Source organism: Sceloporus occidentalis, unplaced genomic scaffold, assembly GCF_023333645.1.
Source record: "Sceloporus occidentalis isolate IW3139 unplaced genomic scaffold, rSceOcc1.0.p SCAF_8, whole genome shotgun sequence".
Lineage (NCBI taxonomy): Eukaryota > Metazoa > Chordata > Lepidosauria > Squamata > Phrynosomatidae > Sceloporus > Sceloporus occidentalis.
In genome coordinates, this window is record NW_028316988.1 from 26,702,495 (window position 1) to 26,721,264 (window position 18,770).

The 18,770-nt window shown below is 44.1% G+C and overlaps 3 protein-coding genes across 6 annotated transcripts in view; 1 reads left to right on the forward strand and 2 right to left on the reverse strand.

Annotated features, from left to right (window-relative positions):
- Positions 1–4,064: 4,064 nt before the first annotated feature.
- On the forward strand, positions 4,065–4,722 carry LOC149308395 (gap junction beta-2 protein-like). Its single transcript, XM_089536870.1, has 2 exons — positions 4,065–4,460; positions 4,642–4,722. Exons 1-2 carry the CDS (start codon positions 4,065–4,067, stop codon positions 4,720–4,722), a joined length of 477 nt encoding a protein of 158 aa, XP_089392996.1.
- Positions 4,723–7,676: 2,954 nt separating this feature from the next.
- On the reverse strand, positions 7,677–12,085 carry RPS15 (ribosomal protein S15). Its single transcript, XM_089535719.1, has 4 exons — positions 11,997–12,085; positions 9,980–10,065; positions 8,173–8,407; positions 7,677–7,842 (listed from the first exon to the last, which is right to left on the reverse strand). The coding sequence occupies exons 1-4, from the start codon at positions 11,997–11,999 to the stop codon at positions 7,729–7,731; spliced, it is 438 nt and encodes a 145-aa protein (XP_089391845.1). The 5' UTR covers positions 12,000–12,085; the 3' UTR covers positions 7,677–7,728.
- Positions 12,086–15,571: 3,486 nt separating this feature from the next.
- DAZAP1 (DAZ associated protein 1) overlaps positions 15,572–18,770 on the reverse strand; it is a 47,420-nt gene continuing 44,221 nt past the window's right edge. For 2 of the 4 annotated variants that reach the window (XM_089535720.1, XM_089535723.1), the window contains one exon: positions 15,572–16,723. In XM_089535720.1, the coding sequence (XP_089391846.1) occupies positions 16,551–16,723 (173 nt within the window). In that variant the 3' untranslated portion in view covers positions 15,572–16,550. The remainder of the gene's footprint in view (positions 16,724–18,770) is intronic. The other 2 variants (XM_089535721.1, XM_089535722.1) reach the window with 2 other exon arrangements.

Sequence of the window (18,770 nt, forward strand, 5' to 3'; positions counted from 1 at the left end):
TCTTCTCTGCCGTTTTCTCCATTAGCCACAAGCCCCAGAGTCTAGTCCTCCGTCCTGCAATATTTGACCTTCCAGTTTTCCAGTTCTTGGCTGTCTCAAGCCAAGCAAACTAATAAGTTCTTTATGTTGCAGGGTTAAACCACTGGATGGTTTTAACATGTCCTATGTATATGTGTTTTAATTTAACGTGTTCAAATGGTTTGTTGCGTTTTATGTTCTCCCCTGCCTCAAGCCTTAGGGAGTAGCAGGTAAGAAATAACATTTTACTATATACTCGACTATAAGCCGACCTTGTGTATAAGTCGAGGGCAGGTTTGGAGGCCAAAATTGTGGATGTTTATATGAGCCATGGACAGGTCGAGGGTAAAGCTTAGAGGCATGTAACAAAGGATGAAAAGGATGAAGTAAAAGAAAACGATGCCAAGGAATGTACAAAATCCCAGCAGGCATAACTGTCGGTGCTCACGCTAAAAGCTGGATGGATGAGAAAGCAAAGTGGGGATCAGTTATTCCAGGACAGATTACACGCTTTCCTTTCATTGGGGTTCCTTTCTTAATAAGTCAAAGTACAATACTTACATGGACCCACAAATAAATTGACTCAGGTTTTTGGGGTCAATTCTTTTACTAAAATTTCTAGACTTATACATGAGTATAAACAGTAATTATTATTATTATTATTTAAGAAAAAGTCTGGGTCAACTCAGCGGGACGGACATTTAGGAGCCAAGACCGCCTCTGGTTTGTTGTCTCCATTAAACATTGAAGCGGGGAGTCTCTTTGTGGCATTAACCCATCCCACGCTTTCAGCCCCCAAAACTTCATTCTAGGGTCGCTGTAAGTCGGAAGTGACTTGAAGGCACCCAGCAATAACAAGTGAGAAAGCAGTAAGACTGCATTACAAATGGATGGAGTCAAGGAAGCCACGGCTGCCCCGAATCTGCAAGACCTGAGCAGAGCTGGAGGTCTCTCATTCATAGGGTCATCATAAGTTAAAGTCGACTCAAGAGCCGTTAACAAATCATTCTTATGGGAAGACATAATGTCCTCATGTTGTCTCCCTTGTAGCTACATCCCTACTGCGTCTTGTCCAGACTCTGGCATCCCTAACCTTGGTGTTTATCACACAGAGGTTTTTGCAGCTTTTTGCAGCTCAGATTCGACATGACTGCAGGTCCAACGATGCAGATTCACGCAATAACGTGATGTGTTATCAGATGCGATTCCTTTCTATGGGGGCTCCTTCCGTGGCGCTTCCTCAGTGAATCCAAAGTGACATTTGGCGAAATCGGTAACAAGTGAATTCACAGAAATCGCTTCCAAGCTCACTTTGATTTCACTCCAAATTGGTCTGGTGTGGAATGCAACTTTGCTTCTGCTCTGGTTCACCACCGCAAACCCCCGGTTGCAAATTTCCCATGATGCAGCACCACAATTTCCCCTCATTTTGTTTCCTTTCACTTTCAGGGCAACTCGTTTTTTGGGAATATATACATGTGTGTATGTGCGTGAATGTGGATATACAGATATGTCTGTCTGTCTGTCTGTCTGTGTTGAAATTGCTGAAATGGAAGGGAAAATTAAAAAAGGGGATGAAGAAGACACAGAAATATTCACGAGGCAAATATTCACACAATCACGCAATTACGCGAAACAGGGAACAAGAACTTGCACCCCTTTTCACCCTGGAAACGTACAAGGTCTCGATGCATTCAGACCCCCACTGAGCATGTGCAAGGGTGCCGATTCAAATCGTTGAATCCCACCGGTGTGGTAATACAATGTGCACTCACTCTGCTTTGCGTGAATCCACATCACGTGACTTGCCTTGGATTCGGTTCCCCCTCGATTCGGAAGGGCAACCAGGTGCGATAAACCGTTCACGTAGCTGATCTGAGCTGCAAAAACCTCCGTGTGATAAACATCCTTGTCTTTTCTGCTACAGACTCACCCAAACTGGAAGCCTCACCCTGAAGGCTGGCCATAGCTTTATTTATACCAAAATACACCATAGTCAACAAGCATTTCCTGCTTCTTTGCTTAGCTGCCCTTGATGGAAAGAAAGAAGGACATTTAATTGAAAGCTGTACGTTTCTGGACATCCTTTTTCCTCGTTCCTCTTGGAAATATAAAACCTATAACATCCTTCCAAAAATACTTTGTCAAGGCATCTGATCTTGGGACGACAGGCTTGTCAGGTAGGAATATGTCCCTCTCTTCACTTTCTAGCATGTTCATAATGCGTTTTTCCTTCCACGGTTTCCTTCTTTTGGACCCGCAAAAGTCCATGCCAATGATTTGAGGGGTAAAACACCCACAAATGTAGCAGTAGTTGGCCATAAGGTGGGGAAAATAAAATTAAAATTAAAAAATCTATGTATCGTGGTGTTCGTTTTGCAGCCACAAAAACCCGATGCATGGACTTTAAAGGTGTTTGGATTTCTTAAGCAAGAAAGGCAAAGGAGAGTGAAAAGCGGAAGAAGCAAGACATGATGCTAAACGTTATTATTTCTGCACATGTTTGCTGGTGTGTAATGGACAGGAAGGATAGTTCCATCAATGGCAAAGGCTGTGAATGGCAAAATAGCAAACGAGAAACAGAAATAGCAAATAGACTGCAAAGTCTCAGCTTACAAAATGTTACAGGGAATTTCTTCAGCAGAAGAACTGTCTAGAAACATGGAAAATAATGGAAGAAGCAACATCTATGACCTTATAATATTTTATGAGTTTGTTGTTGTTGTTGTTGTTGTTATTATTATTATTATTATCATCATCATCATCATCATCATCTTGAGCCAGGGCAGTTAAAGCCATGCCAAACCGGGTTACTTCTCCAGTGAATGCAGACCAAGATAACATTGCTAGTGTCACAGTGCCTTTCTGTTAATGTATAGTATGCACATACATTCTCTGAAAAGAGTGCCGGAGAAAGAACAGGAAAAGGCAGGTGCAATTGTATGTTTTCTCTAGGAATCTCTGGGTCCTCCAAGGGGTCCTGAGAGGGCCCCCACAAATTAAATCCAATGGGGAAATTAATTTAGCTCAATAGGAAGCAGCAAAAGGGCTCCGGTAAGATAAAGCCGGGATCTAAGCCTCTGTATACCGGTTCCAAACCCAGAGAACTCCAGAGGCAGGTTCATCTAAATCAATTTAGTTTATTAACAAATTAAAAAGGGGGAATCACCACCCAGGTGCACTCTCTCGGCCACTTTAAAAGTGAAGGCAAGAATAGTTTTCTGTGGGTTTTTCGGGCTATATGGCCATGTTCTAGAAGAGTTTATTCCTGATGTTTAGCCAAGCGAAATGTCAGGAATAAACTGGTGAAACGTTAGGAAGAAACTCTTCTAGAACATGGCCATATACCCCAAAAAACCCACAAAAACTATGGATGCCGGCCATGAAAGCCTTCGACTTCACATTAAAACAAGAAGCTTGTCGATGGGATCTTTCAAGCCATTTCTCTTTTACATACTTTTTATTAACTATGATCCAACCATATCAACCATTTATTCTACATTGAACCCTGATATCATGTACCGAATATCAATCTAATGTCCTTTAGATTCAGACCTTTCTTCTTTCTTCATTTTCTTCCTCTTCTTTCTTTGTCTAAATTTATTCCCTAGAAGCTCATTCTTCAAAAGAAATCAGTGTAAATATGTAGATATTTAAATGATTTATAGGCACACCAAAGTGTCTCTATTGTGGGGTTTTCTTGGCAAGGTTTGTTCAGAAGGGACTTGCGCCATTGCCTTCCTCTGAGGCTGAGAGAGTATGACTTGCCCAAGTTCACCCAGTAGCTTCCCGCGGTTGAGCAGATTCGAACCTTGGTCTCTAGAGCCATAATCCAATGCTCAAACCACTACGTCACACTAGCTCTCTAGATGTTTGTACTGAATCCTAAAAGGAATAGGCAACCACTCAAGAGATATCAAAAGTGAGGGTAACATGATCAAAGTTACGGGGCCAAAGGATCTTGGCATAAAGATGTCTCAAAGTATGTATTGTCTTTCCAATTGCAGTGGAAAGGTATCAGAGAGCCTCTCATGGAGACAGAGACCATGGCAAGCCTGCTGAGTGGGACTAGCAGAAGGGCCCCCTGGCTCTGCCGAACCGTCCTCTCCATCCTGATGGTGCTTCAGTTCGGATCCCTGGCTCTGGGGGCCAAAACCCTTTGGCGAGACGAAGTGGCCGACCTGCTGTGCAACTCCTCTGCCCAGAACTGCCTCCTGGCCTGTTTCGACGTCGCCTTTCCCATCTCGCCCTTCAACCTCTTCCTCTTGCACATGGCCAGCCTGGTGGCCCACAGCCTGGCCTGTGCTTTCCTCTTCCACTCGCCCAAATACCAAGGAAAGGGGCGCTGGTGGAAGGGACAACTTAGGGGACAGAGTCAAGAACTCTGGCTTGATGGAAACAGCCTCCTGGCTAAGGTGCTTCTGGAAGCCATCTTCCTGATGGTATTTCACAGCCTCTACAGCCAATACCCATCCTGGCTATTTTGCCCTCCTTCTGCCTCCTGTCCCCAGATCACAATATGCATTGTGCAGAATGCCAGCTGGAAAGATGCTTTCAGCCTCTTTTTCGTAGGAGCATCTTGGGTTTCTGTGGCACTCTGCTTGATCATGCTTTATCAAACAGTCATTAAAATCCTTCAACGGACATCAGGCCCAGGGAAGAGTCAAACGGATCACCCTGGTTGGCCCAATGGGCATTACATAGAATCATAGAGTTGGAAGAGACCCCAAGGGTCATCACGTTTGCCATGCAGGAAGACACCATCATAGCACTCCTTGCAGATGGACATACTGTCTGTTTAAAAACCTCTGGAGACTCCATCATCTTCTTTCAGACTGGCTTTTGGGTGGAGGATGGCAAATGAGAAAGTCCAGGCCCTATTTGAAGTGCTGGTGTTGAACTTTCAAAGCCCTTGAATGGGTTTGGGCCAGGATGGTCAAGACTTTGTTTTCTACATGCATGAAAATCTGCTTCTGCCCTGGCCTCAGCTCAGACCAACTAATTGGAATGGCAGACATGAGAAACAAGGCCTTCTCGGTGGTAGCCCCGTTTGCAGAATTCTTTGCTTACACCATGCGTGGGTCAATTCTTGCTGTCTGGATGTCACTGGATGACAATTCACAACAGTCCTAGGCAGCATAGCCAATAATGGGATATGCAGTCTGGTAAAACATGGAGGATCACACATTACTGATCACTGGCATACAGCTTTTTCAAGTTATTAACAACCCTTCTAGGTTTTTTCTTCTTCTTCTTAAAGCAGGGGTTTCAGGAAAACCCGTGGCCTTCCAGATCTTGGACTCTGACTCCCATCTGCCCCAGCCAGCCAGCAACAGTGGGATTTCCAGTCCAACATCTGGAGATATCAGAAGTTCTTCACCCCATTTCAATGTATGCAAACAACTGTTAAGGCTGAAAAATTACTTTAGGTTGTTTCAGCCTAGCGTTGCAGGTTGTGGAATGTTTTAGGCTGCAATTTTAAAAGGCTGTTTTTCTTGGGAATAAAACTGTGAAATATAATCTAGAAATATTTCAAGCATTATCCCTGGGCAAATAATTGTTAAATCCAATTTGAACACTGCAAAAGTGGCCTAAGTTCAGGCATGTGGACCTGCTTTGGTTTCTACTAGTTCCCAATATATACTTCCAAGGCAGGTGCAGATCAAATCTTCTGCCAGCAAAAGACCTTTCTACAAAGGCTTATAATGTGCCCCAGCTTCCCTTTCCTTCTCCATCCTGCACAGCTGGAAATATATTTAGCAGCTTCAGCACTGGGATAATAGTAAAGGGGCACTGGAGAAATATATTTTTGATGTCAGGTAACAGAGGTGTATTTGCATTCATATTGTACTCTAACCTCAAAGGCTTTTGTAGCTGTGTCTTCTTGCAGCAGGCAAGGTAAACAGCAGCTACTGTACTTCCTAAATCTCTTACTGAACAATCTCTTACTGAACATGCATGAACAGACAGAAAAAAGGGAAGAACAAGTTAAACCTATACTAGTGACCCCCAGCATGTTAAAAATGCACAATCCAAGTTTGGCCACAAAAATAGTACTCATAAAAGTGAAGGCTGGTAAAGGTTAAGTCATCCCTGTATGCATTTTGGAAGTGGTATCTTAAAAGATTCAAAATGTTTCCATTTATTTCTGCCAAGCTTATCCGACCCGATTCTTTTCACGTGCCCATTATGTCAGTTTGGAACAGTTTGCTGAAATTGTCACCCTTCCTTTTTTGTGGTGTAGAAACCTATCCCTATTCCCCCCCCCCCCCCCCGTTATTTCTGCCTGCTCCCAAATGCCCCAAAACATATGTACTTTGTCAACTGAGGTACACCTCTACAGAATTCAAAGTACCACAAATGATTGCTCACTCATCTTACCACAAAAGATACTCCTGGTCTTCTCCCAAGCTTTCCTCACATCACCAGTGTAACTTAGGACACTTTCTACATGGAGGTCACTTAGGTGCTGCAATTGTTAAAGCAATGGGAAAGTCATTAATTTCTGTAGCTTTCCTACAATTCACCCAGATGTCTACCTGTAGAAGGCTTTGTTTTGCTGCTAATTTTATATTGGTTTGTCACTAATGTGATTTTATTACTTGATTTGCCTGCATTTGGGGTAATCTTGGTAAACCAAAACCCACCCCGTTTGGGGTGATGTTGGTAAACCATTACCCATTCCATTAGTAATGCTGGTTAACCAAAACCTATCCCATTAATAACCTGGAATAAAACTGCTCCTCTCCCTCCTGATCATTCATTTGACCTGGCATTCATGATCATCTTTTAACCGAAAAGGAGATTTCCACCCATGCCTGCATTCCCAGCTTCCATTTCCGCCTGGATCAGCAACAAGCAAATGGAACTAAACCACCCTGTGTTGGCATCTCCCTTCAGTTCTCATAATCAACATCTGAACTTTACAATCTCATGGAGGACAAGATACAACGTAGCTTGAGCAGAACAGGAGAACAGAGATTACCCAAACAGAACATTTGAACAGACCATCACCAGATTGTGTTCAGAAGAACCCAATTGGGGTGTGTAACTAAACTGGACTGTCTCATAAATGACTTGAGTATAGGATACCTAAAAGACTGCTCTCTCTGATCTTAGTTACCCAGAAGTTTCAAATCCTTAACAGAAGCCTTACTGCTTCTCGCACTGCCCCAAGAGAGACTAGGTTGGCAAAAACACAAGACCAGTTTTCTCTATATCATCTCAGTGGCAGAACTCCCTCCCAAGGCTGGCTCCACATTGACTGAACCCCTGGCAAGCAGTCAAAACAGCATTCCTCTACCTGGACTTGATTTCAAAATGCTATTATCTCTTTTTAAAACAATTTATTCCTATTATGTTTCTGTCTTTTACTGCATAATGCGGGCAGAAAAATGATTTATAAATACTTTAAATTATAAGCAGTTGTAGGTATACTTTCACACTTTTCATTTTAGGTTTTTGTTCCCAATTAACGTTAGGCTCACATTTTGCTTTTAGCCAGAGGAGAGCAGTGTCACAGTAGGAATGAGGAAAACTGGGTTCAAATCCCCTCAGCATTCTGTACTCAAGTCACTAAATTCATCACAAGGGGAACACCCAAAAGTGTGACTGGAACAACTGAACACATGCCCACTGAAAAAAAGAGACTAGCTCAATTGTTGGGAAATCCTTTTATTTACACATAAAAATGTTCTCCCCAAACTTCCTTTACTTCAGAGGAATGAACCGAGAGGAGTGGGTAGCCCCGATACCAGGACGTCCGTGCTTCACTGGCTTGTATGTGATGGAAAACTCTCCTAGATAATGGCCAATCATTTCAGGCTGAAAGACAAAGGAAATGAAAAAACTATTAAGCTGGGAAAATATGAACATGAGTTTTCCAAAACATCTGGAGGACAATGAAGCCTGTACATTCTTACAAATGCTCAACCACTGTTAAAATTACACAAGGCAGTTGGAAAAGTCAGCCACGTGTAAAAGGATGGAAAGTGGAATAGAACCCATACTGTCAGAAGAGTTAAAACTGTGAGGTTATAAGTGAGTACAGTGAATATAAATAAGCTAACAAGCTAAGCATAATGAACTGGGTACAATGAACACTCCCCACCTTTTTGGCTTTTAGGAAATGTTCAGGCATGACCAGTTGCTCACCTTGATTTCTACCTGGTTGAATGTCTTCCCATTGTACACTCCCACCATGCTGCCCACCATCTCAGGAAGAATGATCATGTCACGTAGGTGGGTCTTGACCACCTCGGGCTTCTCCATGGGCGGTGCTTCCTTCTTGGCCTTGCGGAGGCGCTTGAGCAGAGAGTGCTGCTTGCGGCGCAGGCCCCGGTTGAGCCGCCTGCGCTGGCGCGCACTGTAGAGCTGCATGAGTTGCTCACTGGAGACAAAAGAGGAGAGGTGCCCAGTCAGCTCTGTGCCCAGTTTTGGAACCCATCTTAGGTAAAGTGAGGAAGGTCAAACAAAAATGCAGCAGCACTCTTGGGTTGGGAGCAGGGAGCCCTTGGGTCTGTTCCCCTACTCTTGGCTTCACACTTTGAGGCTGCAGTTGTCCCCCATTTGTGGCTTTGATTATTTGAAGATTTAATATGTTGTCCCTAGGAATCTCTAGCACAACTCTGCCAGAAGATAACCATAGTTTTGTGCTGCAGAACCTACAAGTTTCTGGAGAAAACACTTCTCTAGGCATTTGTAGGACCTCCAGGATGATCCTATGATCAGCTTCTGGAAGATGTTAGCCACAGAGCTGCACTGGAAGACCTGGAGATTCCTAGAGATGTTCTCTCAGATAAAAAGAATAGTGGTTTTTTATTTGTGGTTTTCTCACATTCATGGAGGCCCTTCACCCCTAACCCCAGCAAATGTGGAGGGACCACTGTAGTCTCAAAGGTGCTTCAAGATCTCTTTGAATACAATTTTCCAGACTAACACAGCTATGTCTTTCAATTCTACCTACTCCGATAGTTCTTAAACTTGGTCCTCCAGTCCATGAGCGCTGGTCAAGCTGGCTACATCTTCTAGGAATTGAAATCCAAAATACTTGGATGTCTCTGAACTTTCTAACAGCAAGTGGGGAAAAACAAAATGTTGGACTAGAGGCCTTTGGTCTGACCCAGCATCAGGGTGCTGTGTGTTCTTATCACAGCAGGCAGCCAAGGAAAAGGTCTTGGAAACATACAGAAAACATACAGCTTCCTTACTGAAACAACCTCATTCCACTGGGAGATATAAAGACCCTTTTATTTGAGTAACATTTGGTGACTTCAGTGGTTATGCGTAAAGATCTTTTTATGTACAGTCTGAATCTCTCTTATCCAGAATTCAGAAATCCAAATTACTCCAAAAGCCAAAACTTTCTATGTGGGTGGCTGAGAGACTGACACTTTTGCTTTCTGATGGTTCAAACGTACACAGACTTTATTTCATGCACAGAATTCTTTTTTTAAACATTTTATAAAATTACCATCAGGCTATGTGTGTATTTGCAACACAAATTCTGTGTTCAGACTTGGTTTCTGGAGACAGGGCTACATTCCAGGGGTGAACGGATGGAACCAACAAACATACCTGCACAATTTAGCTGAAAGTCTCTTCTTGCCAGGAACTAAGTCTTAGGGCAATGATTCTCAAACTCTGGTCCTCCAGATGTTCTGGACTTCTGCTCCCAGGATTCCTCAGTGTTGGATTACGCTGGCTGTTGCTTCTGGGAGTTGAAGTCCTAAACCCTTGAGGAACCAAGTTTGGGAACCGCTGCCTTAGGAGAACCATGCCAACCTTTCAGAATGGGATGAAAATATACAGAACCTGGGAAGCCTTCCAAGGATGTGGCCATCTGAGGCGGGTCAGATTCAGGCTCTGGGCCTATGGTTTCCAGATGATGCTGGAAACAAACCCTCATCTCAAGGGATGTGTTGTTACACACGTTAACCAACAACAGGAAGGAATTGCTTACTAGGACATGTCGAGGAGCTGATCGAGGTCGACGCCCCGGTAAGTGAACTTCCTGAAGGTACGCTTCTTCTTCTGCTCCACTTCCGCCTAGCCAGGAAAGGAAGACATAGCATGAGACTGTAACAGGGGAAGGCAAAATGAGAACTGCACCCTCTCCCCATGTACCTTTTACATTTCAGGCTTTATTTGCAGTCTCTGTTTACCATCTCTAAACAAGAATTACCAACCAACTTACCTTACAAAAACGTAGTTCAACCCTGGGGTGTCAAAAGGGACAGTGCCTTCCACCCATTCCAGGGAACCATCAACCGGCCTGCTATCTTCTCATCACCTTTTAGGCAATGCTCCTTCTGAACTAAAAGGGCCACGCATGTGATACAGATTCTCTTATCCAACTAGTCTCAATCCAAAACCAGACTGCAGTCCGCTTGCATGTAGCTTTCTCTGCTTTCAGATATATTAATAGCACAAAAAACAGACCCAAAGGATTTAACATCATGGAGTATCGACTCTGGAGACCAGGGTTCGATTCCTTGATGAGCCATTTAAAACCTACTGGGTGACCTCGGGCAAGTCACACTCTCTCAGCCTCAGACAACGGTAAGCCTCCTCTGAACAAATGTTGCCAAGAAAAACCTCAACAACAACCATTTTGTCATGCAAATTATTTGGAGTGAAAGGGTCTTGAAAGGCCCAGATTCATAGAGTTGGGAAAGGGCCCCAAGGGCCATCTGGTCCAAACCCATTCTGCCATGCAGGAATACACAATCAAAGCCCATTAACTTTATAAAAGACCTGTTTTTGTTGGACATGAAACCTGCTAGAACTGGTTTCTTGATACGGATGTGGCAAATCAGCATGGAACAGCGCTTTGAACAGTAACCTTGCCCAGGTCACACTCTCTCAGCCATAGGGGAAGGCCATGGCAAACCTCCTCTGGACAAATTTGGCCAGGAAAGCCCCAGGATAGGTTTGGCGTAGGGTCGCCCCAAGTTGGAAAGGACTTGAAGGCACACATAACACACTCCTGTTTTAAAAGGGACATACTAAGAAACATAGGAGAATACTTGCCCATAGGGAATCATTGAGGAATACTCGCCCATAGGGAATAATAGGAGAGTACTTGCTCATAGGGAATCATTGGGGAAAACTTACCCATAGGGAATCATTGGAGGATACTTGCCCATTGGGAATCACAGGGGAATATTTGCCCATTGGGAATCATTGGGGAACGCCTATTAGGAAACATAGGAGAATATTTGCCCATACAGAAACGGCCAAGTATTCAATGATTCCCTATGGGCCAGTATTCCCCAATGATTCCCTATGGGCCAGTATTCCCCAATGATTCCCTATGGGCCAGTATTCCCCAATGATTCCCTATGGGCCAGTATTCCCCAATGATTCCCTATGGGCCAGTATTCCCCAATGATTCCCTATGGGCCAGTATTCCCCAATGATTCCCTATGGGCCAGTATTCCCCAATGATTCCCTATGGGCCAGTATTCCCCAATGATTCCCTGTGGGCCAGTATTCCCCAATGATTCCCTATGGGCCAGTATTCCCCAATGATTCCCTATGGGCCAGTATTCCCCAATGATTCCCTATGGGCCAGTATTCCCCAATGATTCCCTATGGGCCAGTATTCCCCAATGATTCCCTATGGGCCAGCGCCTTAAAAAACCCACATGCAAGGCAGGTGTCCGTAGCACTCTGTTCATGCCCAGAGGCACTGCAGCGTCAAGCCCTCCTCTTGCTGCTTTCTGTGCCTTGCAGCGTCTCAGGCGCGACGAAGACGACTAAAAGGGCGCCAAGGACCCCATTCTGGCCCCGTTTTGCTGCCTCGTTTTCTCCCCTTTTCCCACCCTTCAGCCTTCCCAAAACCCTCGGTAAAATCTCCTTCCGTCTCCGCTTCGGGGATAACGAAGCGCGGACGCTGCCTTAGGCTCATCCCCGGCCGGATGGATGCGGATTACAAGCCGCCCCCTAATTTCCCCGAACAACAGAAAAATACCCACCATCTTGGCTTCAGTCTTCTCTGGGAAAAGGCCGAAGTCTCGCGCGGGCAGCGCTTAGTATCGCGAGAAGAGGACTACTTCCGGCAGCGAAAAGAAGGGAAGCCGCCCCGAAAACCACGCCCACTGTCAGCTTCAGACGGCCGCTTCCGCCCACAATTCTAGTAACGCGCATGCGCAAGGTCTTAAAGGGCCCGCAGACGCATTAAATGAAGGGGACGAGTTTAACCCTTTGCAAGCCAGAGCAGTTGTGCTGGCTTTGTGTGTTGTGGCATTTTGTGTGTGTGTGTGTATGTGTTTTCATGCAGATTTTGACTTTTGGCGACCCTATGGCAAACCTATCATGGGTTTTTCTTGCAAACATCTGTTCAGAAGGTTGCCATAGCCATTAATAATAATAATAATAATAATAATAATAATTTTATTTATTATGGCCATGGCAACCTTCTTATTATTTATTTTCTATTTATTTATTTATTATGGCCATGGCAACCTTTTATTTATTATGGCCGTGGCATCATCATCATCATCCTTTGAGGCTGAGAGGGTGTGACTTGCCCAAGGTCACTCAGTGGGCTTACAGGGCTGAGCCAGGATTCGAACCCTGGTCCCCAGAATACTAGTCTGACGCCAAAATACAATAACACCCAAAATCCACAAAACAGGGCCAACTGGTCCAACCCTTGCCATGCAGGGATACAGAACTAAAGCATTGGCTGCATCTACACTGGAGAAATAACCTGGTTTGGCACAGCTTTAACTCTTTTCTGGCTCAAGGCTATGGAATTCTGGGAATCGGAGTTTGTTGTGGGGCTCAGAGCAGAGCTCAAAACCTCCTGCCATGAAGGAATGAACAAAACATCCTCAGAAATGAACACCCAACCTTTCTTTGAAGGCCTCCAAAGCAAGAGCATCATCATCATCATCATCATCATCATCCCCGCAGGAGCAGAAAACAAGCTCTCCCCATCCTCTACATCAGAGATTCTCAACCTATGATCCTCCAGCTGTTTTGGACTTCAGCACCCAGAAGCCTTTGGCAGCATGGCCAATGATGAAGGAATCTGGGAGATGAAATCAAAAACATTGGGAGGACCAGAGGTTGAGAACAACTGCTCTACATTTCCCTTCTGGTATTAAAGATAACTATGTGAACTCCATCTTCTCTTACCCAAGCTAAACTCCCAAAACTGTTCCTCAAAGAGCTTGGTTTTCACATGTCACCCTCCTCTGGATACGTTCCACTTGTCAGTATCCTTGAATTATGGCGCTCAGAAATTTGAGGTGAGGCTTGACCAAAGAATAGGATAGCACTACTACTTCCCTCAATCTGGACAATGCTTGAGGAACGTTACTTGACCTCCCGCAACATCAGAACACAAGACTTGTGAATGCAGCCCAGAATCGCACTGGCTTTTTTGGAGGCTGCATCCAACCGTTGGCTCCTGCTTAGTCTGTTGTCTACTACGATCCCGAGGTCCTTTCTGCATCTACTGCTTTCAAGCCAAGTATTACCCAGCCTACGTTTAACATTCATGGCCTGCACAAAAGATATCCTCCCCATCATAACATCTTTACTAAGGACTGAAACAACATGCAGGATCTGACTAACATCTCCAATTATTTTTTCCCCCTCTCTCCTCTTTGGTTTGTAACATCTTTCCCAATAAAGAAGCCCATGGAGCTTTGAAAACTTGCAACGAGTATAATGTGCATTTTGGCCGGCCAATAACGGTATCATCCGACATTTGTGCATTTCATTTTTCCTGCCAACATATAGTACTTTACATTTCTCCCTTCATTTTGGTAGTTTAGGCCCAACAAGGCCATTTTGAATTCTGAGATATTAGCTACCCCTTTTGATTTTGGTGTCATTTGCAAATCTGATAACCAGGCTCTCTGTTCCATCACCCACATCTTTTGTAACTACGCAAAGGGATCTTGCAGCACCTTTGAGACTAACTGAAAGGTAAAAGTTGGTAGCATGAGCTTTCCTATAGATTTGAATCTCCTTCCTCAAATGCATGTCTCCAAACATGTTTGGAGACATGCATCTGAGGAAAGAGACTCAAATCTATAGGAAAGCTCATGCTACCAGATCCTTTCCCTCAGTTAGTCTCAAAAGTGCTACAAGATCCCTTTGCATAATGATTTTCCAGACTAACACAGCTAGGTCTTTGAATCATTTATATAGATGCATCCTTAACAAAATGTCTTGGAACAGAACTCAAAGGCATCCTAGTTCTCTCCAGGATGAAGGCTTGGTTAGCTGACCAAGTTACAAATCCACCTAACAGCACTGTCTATTCCACAGTTCACCAAGCTGGTCTGCATGAATATCAAGGTTTGAAGCCTTACTTAAATCATGTTCTGTAGAGAGATATTGTAGCACCTTGGAGACTAACTGAAAGAAAGAAGTTGCCAGCATGATCTTTCCTAGACATAAATCCCCAGAGGAAGTAGACTTGTCTACGAAAACTCATGCAGCCTGCCTAATTCTTTCTTTCAGTTAGGCCTGTTACAGACTGCCAAAATAAAGCTGCTTTGGGTCTCTTTGGAGGTATGCTGTTTAAATGATGCATGCATCCTAAGAATCCGGAAGCTGCACCAAAGCTGCCCTCCAGTGCTTAGGAATGGAGTGTGGCTTTGGCGCGACCTCCGGACTCTTAGGACCCATGCATCATTTAAATAGCATACCTCCAAAGAGACCCGAAGCAGCTTTATTTTGGCAGTCTGTAACAGGGCTGTCTCCAAGGTGCTATAAGATCTCTCTACAAAAGGATTTGACAGACTAACATGGCTGTATTGTATCTTTGAAATAATGATGTACTACATCTAGAGATCTAGTCTACAAACATCTGGAAACATGTCTGGAATGCATCAGACATCCATCTAAGATGAAGGCTGGAAAGCTTTGTTGGTTATAATGCAGAGGTCCTCGTAACACATACAAACTGTTTCTGATCATACAGTTGGAATTCTTTGACCACATGATGGTTAATCCTTCCTTGCTGGCAGAGTGAATCTATACATCCTCACCCGACGATTCCCAAATATCAGTGGGCTGTTCCTATGCTGTATTGCAGAGAAAGATATTCCTAGTTATGAAGTCTGGAAAGCTCTAAGGCAGAAGGCAGGGAAAGACCTGACCCAAACACCTGGTAAGGTTTAAAAGAAAAACCTTACTTACCAACAAGTGCAGCGGCTTGAAAAATTCAGGATGACCTTACTGGGGGATTGTGTGTGTCATTGGGAGATGGAGCGAGGCTGCTCTGTTTTGCATACAAGGATGTAAAAAGATATTCTGAAAACGGAGTGTTAAGGTGCGTCATAGCACTCAAGAACTAATAAATATTTGGAAATTGCTAAAAACTACCAAACCGTACTCTGATGTTTGTGGGGATACAGAAAAGGAACCCTCTTAGCCCTGGGGGTGGCTGACAAGCGTGCAAGCTTTGGAGACAGACAAAACCTATCAAGCGGCTGTACTGGCCACCAAAGCTCCCACCCAAAATGGAGCTTCGTGATAACACTGTGTACAATTTAAGCATTTGGGGTCGTGGAGAGGAAAGAAAGAAGAAAAATTGAGACAGGTTTGTGTTTCTAATCCAAATGTACTTTTCTTTATTCAAACCAGGGGTAATCACTGGTTAGTGCAAAACGCACTAATTATCGTTTTTTGTTTTTTGCCTGAGGGAAATCTACATCTTCGCAAGGCCTCCATTACACCCCCCCCCCCTTTAAAGAAAACTACATCCCCAAAAGGTTTTAAAGAACTGAAGCTCAGGTTGAAACGCTGCGCTTCGGAAGTGACACGGTGCCTTTCAAACAATTCTGCTCAATCCTGTTCTTGCGCTGTGAGCTCAGCTCAGAAACCAGTAACAAAACAACACAAGTAGATTCCCCCCCCCCTCCCTCTTTTTTTCCTTTTCTAATTCCCAGAGTTTCTGGACCAACTACATTAGCAAAAGGTGGCTGGGAGTTGACCCTCACTTCTAACCAGTGCTAATGGAAACCCTGTTTTTTTTTTTTCTTTTTAAATTAAAAAATAACTCAGCATACATAGTAGAAAATTTCTCTTAAAAATCTCACAATCTGTAAATGTATATATATTTTTTTCTTCTTCTTCTTTAAACATAAAGTTTACAATATATGGTAAAGCAAAGGCTCAGGAAAAAAAAAATTAAATTTCCAACAAAAATAGAGAAAGAAACCTGAAGGTTTTTTTTTTTTTAATTAAAGCTGAAGACGTTTTTAAAACCCTGTAGTTTGAACCAGTGACACGCTCTTTATTTGTGCTGATGGGTTAAAGATTGGGGAGGGGGGATTAAAAACTGCAGTCCAAACACCCACAGCTTTGCTTTCCAAAGCCACCGCCAACTTCTCCTCTTAACACTCCCCTGAAAGATGTTACGCTTGCGGTTCCTCCCCCAGCCCCCCCCTTGGGCAAAAAAGTAGGTGATTGTCACAAGTTCATAAGTCTGGGATTCCTGGGTTTCAGCTGAGACCAGATATCCTGCTCTGGACAGAACTCCCTGATTTTTACAGATGGGTGCGCTAGCGTCGGTAGGGATGGAAGCCTTGAACGTTATGGTTCTGTCCACGGCCAAAACCACTGCTCCCTGCGGGCGGCCCACTCGAAGGTGGAACTGAAGGGCCTCCATAGGAGGGGGGCTGTTGGCTGGGGTCGGTGAAGCCCTGTCCAAAACCACTCAAGTCTTGTCCGTATCCTAGAAGAGAGAGAAAAGAAAGAGGGGTGAAAGATAAAGAGGCGTTCTGGTTGCCCCCAGCCATTTCCATGCTAGAGGAGACAAAAACATCAACTCACCAGCTAGCTTTCCCTCCACCCCCAATGGGTCAAGACGCCAAAACCCATCATTTCCATCCCATATAACCATCCTGGCCAAGGGGTGAGTGGGAGTTGTCATTGAGCACATCTGCATTTGGTTGGGGAAGGCAGCTCTAAACAACATGGTCACATAAGGATCCTGAGCCCTCCAGCTGTTGGTTGAGACATACTGTCCTGGAATGAGACAGGAGAGAACAAGACACAACCACCCCTCAGACGGACTGAAAAGTTTCCCTACTGCCAGGTCATTTCTCATTTGGGTCTATGGGGCCCATAGGTCAGCTTTCAAGGGTCCCAAGGTGCCCCCCATTCTCCATATGGCCAAGAAATTAACAGAAAATCAAGAGGCTGGGTCCAGATGCTAACTCTTTTGGTAGGATCATGAAACAAAACCACCAACCAAATTATTAACAAAAGCACAAGAAGAGAGTGTGTTGCTTTGATTCCCTGTTTACCAAAGTACAGCTGGGGTCTACCTCCTGCCCCAACACCCTAGAAGTAAATAGAAAGACTAGCAAAGCAATCAAACTGCAAGAGAAAGCTAGTATCAGAACATGACTCAGGTCAGAGGGCTGATCCATCTGGCACAGAACTGTCTGATCTGATTGGCAGCATCTCCCCAAAGCCTAGGACAAAGAAGAGTCTTTCTCACTGCCTGCCATATAATTTCTCTGACTGTAGAATGAGCCTGGAACATTTGGCTTGCAAAAGCAGGATTTGATCCCTAAATTCATTCACACACACACACACCCTCAATTTAATCAAGTTCAAAGTCAGTAGCTAATACAAAGATGGCCTACTTGCAGTATAAATCACCAACCCAACTCAGCTCAGGTAACAATGTTGTACTGAACCAACAGCTTTTGGTAGGCTCATGAAGCAAATATTCAAGTGGCACAGAATTCTTTCAGGGCAGGAAGTCTGGTTTTATCTCTCTCTCATACACCTTGAGCCACTGAAACCATCACCTGGGTATCTTTCATCAGCTTAAGCCAATAACCCAGCCAATTTATGCGGCTCAACAACATGTGAAAGCTCTCTCTCTTGTAGAAACAGGTTGGCTATATGCAAAGTCATCTGTATAAGGTAGCCAACAGAAACCATACTAGCCTCTGTCAGTTCAATTAGGAATTTTCCAAACTGGCATGTCCCTCCTCAGTAAAAATCAGGAGTAGTAATCTGATTTGGATATATTTTCCTCCCAAATTCCTGCAACTTGAGTAAAGGACAACTCGCATAGCTGTAACTGTAGTTTTTTGAGTGGTCATCTATGAAATCGCACCATCGGATTGTGCTGCCCCTGTGCAGAACATCTTCAGACCTTTCTAGAAGAGTTGCATAAGCTTTTTGGAAGTAGTTTCAGCCACCCTCAGCTCTATCCCTCAATGTTCCCACTCATTCTGCTCAGTTTCCAAAGACACCGCACAGCAGCATCCCAAAGGACACACAATGCAGGACACACAAAGAGGAGAAGGTGAGTTTCTGTGAGTTTTGAGATGACCACTGCAGAAGGCCACTACAATTACAGGTTTGCAACCTATCACAGAATTCCTAGAGTTGTCCTCCTTTGTGTGTTCTGTGATCACAGTGGATGAAAAGCAACTGTGGTAAATGAACGGGAATAGTGAGGGATAGAACTGAGGACAGGCAAAGCTATCACCCAAAATGTATGTAACTATTTAGAAGGTTCGAAAGATGCTCTGCACAGGTGCAAGATAACCCAACTGTGTGAATCACAGAGACCACAAAGAAGGAGTGATGTGCCCCAGTAATCAAAACATTGAGAGAAAAGTGACATATAAAGGGCCACTTTATGGGAGTGGGATGGGAGAGTAATATTTTCAATTTGGAAGGCACAAGAACCTTAGTACATGTTATAAATGCACCATCTATGGCTTCCAGTTTCAAGAGCTGCGCTGGGGCTTTGC

Bases quoted from the DNA above. Each gene is read 5' to 3' on its own strand.
- RPS15 (XM_089535719.1), bottom strand. The intron at 8,408-9,979 runs GTAAGCAATTCC...TTTTGTCTCCAG, and splicing joins CAGCTCCTCGACATGTCCTA to TGAGCAACTCATGCAGCTCT. The intron at 7,843-8,172 runs GTGAGCAACTGG...TTTGTCTTTCAG, and splicing joins TCAACCAGGTAGAAATCAAG to CCTGAAATGATTGGCCATTA.
- LOC149308395 (XM_089536870.1), top strand. From the start codon at position 4,065: ATGGCAAGCCTGCTGAGTGGGACTAGCAGAAGGGCCCCCTGGCTCTGC. The intron at 4,461-4,641 runs GTATTTCACAGC...TTTATCAAACAG, and splicing joins TGGAAGCCATCTTCCTGATG to TCATTAAAATCCTTCAACGG.